The 10399-nt window shown below is 38.9% G+C and overlaps 1 protein-coding gene across 1 annotated transcript; it reads left to right on the forward strand.

Moving 5' to 3' along the window:
- The first annotated feature begins 8643 nt into the window (after positions 1–8643).
- Positions 8644–9870, forward strand: LOC109157811. The gene has a single exon (XM_019305652.1). The coding sequence runs from the start codon at positions 8644–8646 to the stop codon at positions 9868–9870; it is 1227 nt and encodes a 408-aa protein (XP_019161197.1).
- Positions 9871–10399: the final 529 nt, after the last annotated feature.

Here is a 10399-nt window from a genome sequence, read left to right on the forward strand (position 1 = left end):
GAGAAGGGTCCCCATACATCCATGTGTATGAGATCAAAACAGTTTTCAGCTTTAGAAGTGCTAACTGGAAAAATAGACTTCTTATGTTTAGCAAAATTGCAAGCATCACAGACAAAATCACATTGTTGCTGTAAGGGAGTAGCTTTTATTCCATTCAATAGGGAAATCTTATTAATGGGATAGTGTCCCAATCTATTATGCCACAATCCTATTGTCACACTATTACATTGAGAGTTATCTACAACAATTTGTTGAGCATTCTTCTTAGTAGGAGGACTGTTGATCAGATATAGGCCATCCTTTTCTCTAGCAAAACCAACCTTGGTTCCAAGTGGACCCTGGACAGTACATGAATCAGCATCTATCACAATCTTGCACCCAGACTGCTTAGTTAATCTACTAGCAGATATGATGTTAAAGGTAAAGGATGGGATATACAGCACATTTGTCAGCAAAATATTCTCTTCAAGCCTGATTTCCCCTAAGTGAGTAACACTGACAATATCACCATTAGGTAACTTCACAGATAATCCCTCAATCTTGTGATATTTATCAAGAAATTGTAATGAGCACACAATGTGATTTGTGGCTCCTGAATCCAATATCCATATTAAGTGTGTATTAAGAACAGCATTAACATGAATTCTAGGTGCAGAATTACCTTCATTTTGTCCTTCCAGAGAGTTCTTGAAATCAGATTTGATTCCAGAGGCGTTTACTGTCATAGCTGCATTACTCAACACTTGACCACCATGGTTTTGATTCTGAAGGAGGGATACCAGCTTCTGGAATTGATCAGCTGAGAGGCCTGTGTCATTCAACTGACTAACTGCTGAGCTTGATGGTTGTTGTGTATCTTGTGGCTGTTTGTTCTTGGATTTGTATCCTGCTACCCACCCAGGTGGGAATTCATGTTTCTTGTAACATTTATCAACAGTATGACCAAGCATGTTACAATAAGTGCACTTGGGCACATTCTTACCCCCATTATTTGAAAATTTCTTTCTATTATTGTTGTAAGTTGCAGCTGCTACCACAGATTGTTCTTCCCGGATTTGGATCTGACTTTCAAGAACAGCATTGGACTGAGCATTCTACTCATTAGAGTGCATGAACATCTTGGCACACACTCGCACAGGAGTAGAGGCCTCAATGCACTCATTTGCTGCCATAGGGCATTACTTTTTGTGAAGTATTCATTCACAGTCATTTGTCCTTGCACATTTCTAAAAATTTCAGTCTGAATTTCATAGATTCTATGGGGATCAGATTGGGAATACCTCTTCTGCAGTGCATTCCAGATGTCTATGGCCTTGTCATAGTACATGACACTCTCTACTATGCTTGGATTGACAGACCTTAGAATCCAAGAACATACAATACGGTTGCATCTTCTCCAAGTCGTCAATCTCGGATCATTAGCTTCTGGAACTGGAACTGTTCCATTGACAAACCCGAATTTGTTCTTCACCTCCAATGCGATGCGCATCGATCTACTCCAGGAATTGTAATTGGTCTCGGTTAGGGGAGGTGACACAAGACTGAGATTAGGGTTCTCAGTAGCGTGTAAGTAGAGGGGATCTTCAAACTCATCATTGTGTTGACTCGATGGGATTTGGCTTGTAGAGGCTCCTGCCTGCTCTGTCTGATTGCGGTTTCTGTCACCGGCCGGCTCCATCACAACTGCTGCGGCGTAGCTCCGGTAAAGCTCTGATACCATGTTGGAGAGCTTGAACCTAGGAATGATGGTGTGTATTCATTACAAAGCAGAGAAAGCTCATAAGAGCTGTGGGTTGTACAGAGTGAAAATTACAGAAGGAAGAAGCATTAACCGGCTATTTAAGCCCTAGAGTAGTTGTAACTAACAAAACTAACTCAACTAACAAAACTAACTCTAGGAAAAGACAAAAGAGCCCTTGGCTTATAAAAGGAAGAAAGCTAGAGCTGAGCTGCTGCTGTCTGCTATGATCTACTGATGGCTTCATGGCTTCATCATCTAGCTGCATTATCTTCATCACCGGCAAAAGACTACAATAAGGTAAATCAGCTTAGCTGACCAAACTAAGAAGGCTAGGATTTGAACTCATGATGACCTTGTGATTACAAGTTTGTATCGTTAGCTATGTTGGCTGGAGTTACCCCGTAATCACTTCCCTTCTTGGTGAATAATAGGAGAGACATAAAGACAGACAGATTTATCTTTAACATATTTTATGGTCTGTATTGCTGTTATGGTCATTGAATTTCAAGCTAGCTTTAATTTGTTCATAACTGGCACTCTGAATTTGTGTCCTCACACTCACATTAAGTCATAGGAACTGGCTCCACCACTGGACATAGGAGGCTTCACATGGTTATTGAACATAGGACTGATCAGCTTCATTGTCTGTCACTCACTTTATTGTGCTCCACAAATTTTCAAACATGTCTCTTAATTAGTTAATTGTCCTTAGTAGTGTCAAGGAAATATCCATCACCTACTAATGAAATGTACATTGGGGGAAACTGCATGCATTAAGTCAAACTTATTAATTTTTATTTAAATTTAAAACATTAAAAATTTGACTGGCTCTGCCATAGCCCACGGACTTAAGACTGGGCGGGGCAGCCTCCTTTAGGCCCGTATTATTAGCGGGCTTTGGCAACCACACCCAACGGCCTGCAATCGTTATACCCTACATCACGGCGCACATAGCACTGTGCGCCGCGCGCCTCCCAAAACGACGTCGTTTTGGGGTCGTTTTGGGAGGCGCGGTAGGAAGTTGCTGGGGTTATGTGTATTTGTTCACACAGTTATGTGTATTTGTTCATATAGTTATGTGTATTGGTTCATACAGTTATGTACATTTTTTATACAATTATGTACATTCTTTTTATACAATTATGTACATCCGAATCAGAAAATTTGTGTTTATTATGTTAATAGTTGATGTGTATTATGTTAAAAGTTTATGTTTATTATGTATTATGTTAGATTATGTGTATTATCTTTTAAAAAGAGTATGTATATTTTGTTATATAATTATGTACATTCATGTATACAATTATGTGTATTCTAGTATAACATTATGTACATTCTTGAACAGCGGGTTTTTTTTTTAAAGAAAAAACTACTGCCATTCACTGGGGCGGGAAATTTCAAAAAAAAAATATTAAAACGACGTCGTTTTGCATCTGGACGCATAGTGCAACGCGCGCCGTGGTGTAGGATATAAATTGCCAACGGCCTGTTTGGACAGCTCTGGTATCCATGTTATATCGTGGACCTGCACTGCGGTAAAAAACGGCGTTGTTTCTTTAAGTAAAAAAACGGCATGCCGTTACCGTTAACGTAATGTGTATTTTTTGGGTATTAATTACCAACTGAAACTACAGTGTATCTAAACTGACACTGCATCATGTATTATTTTTATATTATCAAGTGAAACTGCAATTGAAATGAAATGAAACTGTAGTTGTATTGAAATGAAACTGCAGTGTATACAAAATGAAACTTAATACAATTTCACATATTTGAGTGTATATTACCCAACGAAACTGTAATTATATCAAAATGATACTGTAGTTGTGTTAAAATGAAACTACAGTGTATATAAAATGAAACTAAATAATATTTAACATATTTGAGCGTATATTGTGCAATGAAGCTGTAGTTATATCGAAATGATCATGTAGTTGTGTTTTAATGAAACTATAGTGTATATAAAATAAAATTAAATAACATTTTCACATATTTGATTGTATAAATATCAAATGAAACTGTAGTTATATCGAAATGAAATTGTAGTTGTGTTGAACTGAAACTGCAGCGTATACAGAATGAAACTGAATAATAGAGTTACTCTTTGCGGAACGGCGGGAAACATGTGCCGTTTCTTTCGTTAAACAAAACGACGTCATTTTGAAACTCAGTGCATAATTGATTATCCACCGCGGTGCATGATATAATTTGCCCTCTGGTATCTTTAGCCAGACAGGCAGGCATTCATTCATCATACATATGTTCTAATATGCAGAACAGAGAAGTCAAATGACACGTGCTTGTACGTGTACCGTTTCTCAACGTTTGTTCTTCAAATTAAATGATGATTCTAGGAAGGGTTGAAAGTGGTTTCAAGACACAGTTCACTTTGATGAAGATGGGAATTACAGAAGAGTAAGATAGCAGAAAAGTTGGGATAAAATAATGTCAAGACATAATGGTGGACAACATGAAAGCTGTTCCATTTTGTATAGATTAATGAAAAACACTGTTATGCAGCCTGAAACCACTGGAAATATCATGCTATAAAGTCTATAATATATTCCAACAACACAGATCAGCAAGTTTCCCTAGAATTTCTTTCCTAAAAAAACAGTTCCTTCAGGCCAATATGTCATAATCTTCTGGTGCCATAGAGTTTGAACTTTTATTACCAAATCTTTACACACTTGGTGCCTGCCAATAGCCAAAAACCATAATGGGATATTTGGTAAATAGCTGTTAGCTGATTGAGTTAGTAGGTTTTACTAGTTGATGGTATTAGCTGATTGTAAAATCATGTTTGGTAAATTAGGTATTAGCTTATAGTTGATTACATGCAAAATGACTTTATTAAAAAGATGATGAAAAAATTATTTTGAAAAGATTTTTGAATTTTAGCATTTTGGAGCAATAAATTGTTACAAAAATCTATTTAATCAAACACTCATATTGATTGTTTAACAAAGTCAAACAGTCAATAGTGGTCAAATAAGTTAAAATTGGATGATTGACTAACTATTTTACCGGGCCAATACTAAATAGATAAGTGGCTTGTTATGGACAAACTAAAACAAAATCCATGGAACTCTTGCTCCTGCCGCGGGGTGGAGGTTTGATTCGCACGGAAGACATCGATTGGGGGTCATTGGGAGACCCAAAAAATAAAAAATTGATAAGTGATTAAGACTCTTTGTGAGCATAATGTACAGGTAGGGGTGAAAACTGAGGACTGATTGGGCCACTCGCGATTTACCTTCTCGAGTGCCTTTAGGCAATAGTTCTAGAGGTTTAGGATTAGTCTAACATAAGCTAGGAAACCTAATATATATATATATATAATAAAATTAAAACAAATTCCTGCTTTGTTTTTTTTTTTTTTTTTTTAAACCTCAGATTGATTAGTTGTAATATATGATTGCTTAAGTGAGTACAAATGGTTTGTACCTAATCCTTCTTTGTCTATCTCACCCTTTTTTCCTTAATCCACGGAAGGTACAACCCCATAAGCCACTTTTAAAGACTATGGTTTTATTTTATATATGTATGCTGTGAATTATAGTTTTGAAAAAGACACATCTGAGCTAATCAGATTGTATTAGCTGAGACATTCTCTGAATATCTTTTAGCATTCTTGACCATTATGGTACCACTGTTTCCAACACCTTAAAATATTCCTTATTTCTGTAGCAGTGGAAAACCAGTTCAATAGTATGCTCTTAGAGGTGTTATTTTAAGCATAAAGCTGAAGGAAAAAGATGGGGTCTGTCAGTTTAAGGTTTTTATGATTATGGCATGGACAGATAATAATTGAATATATCATGTTTTAGTACTTTGATGGAATCTGATTAGAACATAAAACATGGTATATTATACACCAAAAAATAAAAAATAAAACATAGTATATTATGTCTGCACATGCTAAGCATTGGTTTGGAATGGTCATTTACTACGAGCACGGACTTGGCTCAATGGTTCAGTAAGCAGTATGTATTTGGAAGAAAAGGTCAAGATTCAGACCTCGACGATGGCAGTGTGGAGATTATGTCTAAAGTGGGCAGATTCCGTGTGCACACCGGCATTTAACCCTGTCTGCTGAGCCGAGTCACCGTAATTTACATCCTCTTAAATGTTTTCTGTCTACTGAGCCGAGCTACCGTGATTTACATCCTCCCAAATGTTCTATCGAACCCTTGGGTTGGAGATTCAACCTTTTGGGAGAAGGAATGGTCATTCACTTTCAAACAGGGGTTCTTTCTAGCAGTTATTACTAGTTTAAAGAATGATGTCTGGCATAAATGTCGTTTTGTTTCTTCTTTTTTTTACTGTGTTTTATTTAGGTAATTTCATCGTTGTTTTCCTGTTTTTTTAATTTAACCAAAGATATATTTGTACTACCATCCGCTTCTTATGTTAATTAATACAAAAACATGTTGCTCAAGGCAGAAAAGCATGATTCTTGAAAGACAATGTAGTTATGGTAAAGCCATATTGATGTTTCTCCTTCCACTCTCTTAATGCTAGAGCCTGGTTTAACCACTTGTGTGGTTTCACGTCCCGACCTCACAGAACAGTGAGAGTATGTAAATCACTGTAATTCAATGGTTCAACAGATAGAACCAAATGCTGGTATGTGTACAAAGGATCTATCTACTTTGGACATAGTTTCTATATTATGCCAAGTTTCGAATCTTGGTTTCTTCACTCAAATACTGTCTACTGTACAAGATTCACTTTGGGCATAATTTCCATATTGTCGATGCTGAGTTTCGAATCTTGGTTTCTTCACTCAAATACTGTCTACCGAAACATTGAGTTAAACCCGGAGGGGTTGTGTGCTTTTTACTTAACAGAGAGGAAGAGGTTTAGCAATGTGGCAATTGTCCAACAACCTTTTCAAGCAACATATTCATTTGTACAGTTCAGGTGCCACCAGCACAGACTACCTAATATAATGTGCCTTTGTGGTGTCCCAGATAAGTGGTCCTATCACCTATGTTCCCACCCTTTCTTCGTTCATGGGGTCCCACTTGCTCCTAATCTTCTTAGAACCTGCTAAGCCTTTGAACATTATAAGACCTACATTATTTCCCCTTAGGTTATATAAATCTGAGACTTCTAACTGAGGTTGCAGCCTCAGAGCTCCTCTCTCTCCCCCGAACACGCGAGAAGGCGAGTGTTGAGCAAGATGGAGAAGCAGGGCACGTGCATTACTAACTCCGGCCAACGAAAACAGCCGGCCAGTTGATCAGACATACATCATAAAACATAGTACTGATCAGTTTGGCTGAATGAGTTAGTGGTTCATGTGCCCATCTTCACCATCATGACCACTCAACCTTAATTGCTACAAATTCTTTTTTGACGAGGAAACTCGCAACCATTACTCGAGGGTGTGTACTGGGTAAACCCGTCTTATGGTCCTAGCCAGTAAAGGACCATAAGGAGGTAAACCAGTCTAAGTTGCCGATGGTTACAAATTCTTGATTGCAGGGATGCTGCTCATCTCCAGCGCTGTGTGTCGGTAGCTCCCAGTAATGGGTAAGTCTTTGTGTTGGTTTCAGTAAAACATGAAAGAAACACTCTTTTGATTTTTTTTTTTTTTCCTTTTAGATCAGAGAGCCATGATTCAGTATTTGTTTTTCAATGATTGTGGGGCAAATTAAAGAAAAAAGGAGAAACTGTTTTTTTTCTAATTGTTGTGGGGTAAAGAAGAAGAAAAACCTCTCAGCCAATCACGACGGAGATCATTCTAAAGAAAAGATTAATATTGGCAAAGTGGTCAATATATTAGATCAGAATCATAATTAAGCCACATGATATCTCCAAGAACAAGGTGGTTTTGCATGATCCATAATGTTGGGAAAAAAGTTGAGTTCATGTCCTTGAATTCAGTTCTCTTTAGTTATGTTTGCATTATCCATAATGTTTTCTTTACATTTTTTTTTCTGGATAACAAAAGAAATCTGTAATCATTATTCGAGTGTGTGCACTGAGCAATCCCCATATTATGACTCTAGCGGGGAAGAACCATAAGGATAAGTTGCCTATATATAACTGACGGGTTCAAACTAAAAAGGCCAATAGGCCACTCTCATGGGAATCAAACTAGGAACCTTATGTTACTGGCCGACAGCTTGACCAACTTGAATAGGTTGGGATTACCCATTTACCCTCTTTACATGTTCTTGATCTATCATATTAATATCCCACTGCTGCAAAGGACAGAAGAGAGGTGAAGGGTCATTGACACTTGACAATCAATATAATAGTTTGGATGGTTTTGTAATAAATTAAAGTTGTAATGAAGGACACAAATTTCCTGATTATTATAAAGATAAAAAAAAAAAAGTTGTTTAGATGCAGTGTGTGTCTCTGTAGAACAATTATATTCACAAATTTCCTGATTATTATAAAGATAAAAAAAAAGTTGTTTAGATGCAGTGTGTGTCTCTGTAGAACAATTATATTCCTTGGTGAAATTATGTCTGTGTTATGCAAAAGGGGTACGAGGTTGCTTGTTGCTACCATAAAGTGGGTTATGTAAGATGATGCATCAGAGCAGAATGATGTTTTGTTGGAATTCTTGGGGGAATTGAATACTGTTTCGTCTGCTTTCTTTTCATTGTCTCAATCTTTTGCTTCTCCATCTTTGCTGCTTTGTTTTCCTTACTTTTAGGGTCGATACTCAATACTCTGTAGAACTAAACAAAAATAAATAAATAAATAAATAATAATAATAATAAAAATAAAAATAAAAATAAAAATAAAAAAATCCAATAAATTTCAAAAAGAAAGAAAGAAAAAGATTACTCCCTCCTGAAAAAGATAAAATTGAATATAGAATGCTCCGCATTTAGTGCTTTTCCCTTGAGATCTCCATCGCCATCGCGCCACCCACCATGACGGCACCTTCGGGGGCTGCCGCGCCCCCTCCCCGCACTTTTGCGGACCTTCTATCATCATCTTCTGCATCGCCCCCTCTTCTCAGACCACCGGAGAGGTTTAAAGGAATGCCGGCGGTCTCCTTTTTAGATGAGGACGTCCGTAGCTTCTCACACAAATTTCGGTTTGCACTGATCGGGAAATTTGCGAAAAGCCGACCCCCAATGGCAGAGATCAGAAAGGCCTTCGATCTAATAGGATTCGGGGGCGCATTCTCGCTGGGACTTTTGGACCAACGCCACATTTTGATGAACTTCGATTATGAGGCAGACTTCCAAAGGTGTTGGCTCCGGAAGTCATGGTCGATAAAGGGAGCCATCATGCGCGTTTTTAAATGGACGCCGGATTTCAGGCCCGAATTTGAGTCGCCCATTGTGCCGGTTTGGATTGCCTTTGAGGGGTTGCCGGCGCACCTGCAGGACAAGCGAGCCATTTTCTCAATAGCAAACCTTATTGGTTCACCTCTGAAGGTTGATAGTTCCACTTTGCTGCATAATCGACCCTCGGTGGCTAGGGTCTGCGTGGAATTGGATGTTAGCACCGATCTCACGCACCAGATTTGGATAAACAATGGATCATTTGGAGGATTCACGCAGAAAGTCACTTATGAATTCGTTCCTCCCTATTGCAAGGAATGTCGTAAATTCGGCCATACTGTTGCAGATTGTAGAGCAAAGACCGATAACAAAAGGCAGGAGGTGAGAAATGAACCTGGGGTAGACAATCAGCACCCAAGGTCGCTAATTGTTCCGCCCCGGAAAAGATGGCGTCCAGCTGCCAACACCATCCAAGAGCCACCGCCAAGCCCGAGAGGCCGACAACCGGAATCAGAAAACTCAACAACACCGCTAATCATCCCAGATATCAATCCTTCTCTGGGCATTAATACTATTGACGATCAGGGGGTTGGACACACCTCCCAGACGGAGTCCATTCCAGGTCATTTATCGGATGGTGACGAGTTACAACACGCTCGGCCTTTTTCAAAATCCCTCCTTGAGTCCTGGAAAGAAGCTAGCAAAGCCTTTGCTTCAAAACTCGGGACGAAGCAGGACAATTTTGTCGTTGTTACCAAGAAGAAGAGTAGGCCACGGAAGGATTATTCATCTCAGGTCCCGGCAGTCACCACCCGCCTAGCAGCGGGAAAAATCACCAGAGTCTCTTTCTCACATCGTTTGAAATGAATATGCTCAGTTGGAATGTCAGGGGCCTTCTCTCCTCACGGACTAGGCTCAAACGACTTCTCCGGCGTGAGCGCATTCTCTTTGCTTCAATAATTGAGCCAATGCTCACTTCAGACAGGTTATCTTCTCTGACTCAGGAACTTGGCTTCTCTAACGGATATGCATCCTTGGAAACAAAAATTTGGCTTTTTTGGTCTACTGACTTAGAGCTTGACATTATGGCCGATACTGATCAGTTTGTCTGCAGCCGTGTCCTTTACAAACCTTGGCAGTTCTCTTTCATTTATGTGGCAGTATATGGGAAGCATTCTAGGGCGGAGAGGACAAGTCTTTGGCAGCAACTATCATCTTTGCTGGAGAGCTCTGAGCCTTTTATCCTAGGAGGTGATTTTAATGTGATCTCCAGTATATCTGAGTACAGGGGCGATGCACTGCCAGACACAAATAACATTGGGGATTTTTCCAGCTTCATCCATGATAATAATTTGCTTGATTTGCCTGTAACGGGGAGTCTGTACACCTGGCATGG

Source organism: Ipomoea nil, unplaced genomic scaffold (genome assembly GCF_001879475.1).
Source record: "Ipomoea nil cultivar Tokyo-kokei standard unplaced genomic scaffold, Asagao_1.1 scaffold2792, whole genome shotgun sequence".
Taxonomy (NCBI): Eukaryota; Viridiplantae; Streptophyta; class Magnoliopsida; order Solanales; family Convolvulaceae; genus Ipomoea; species Ipomoea nil.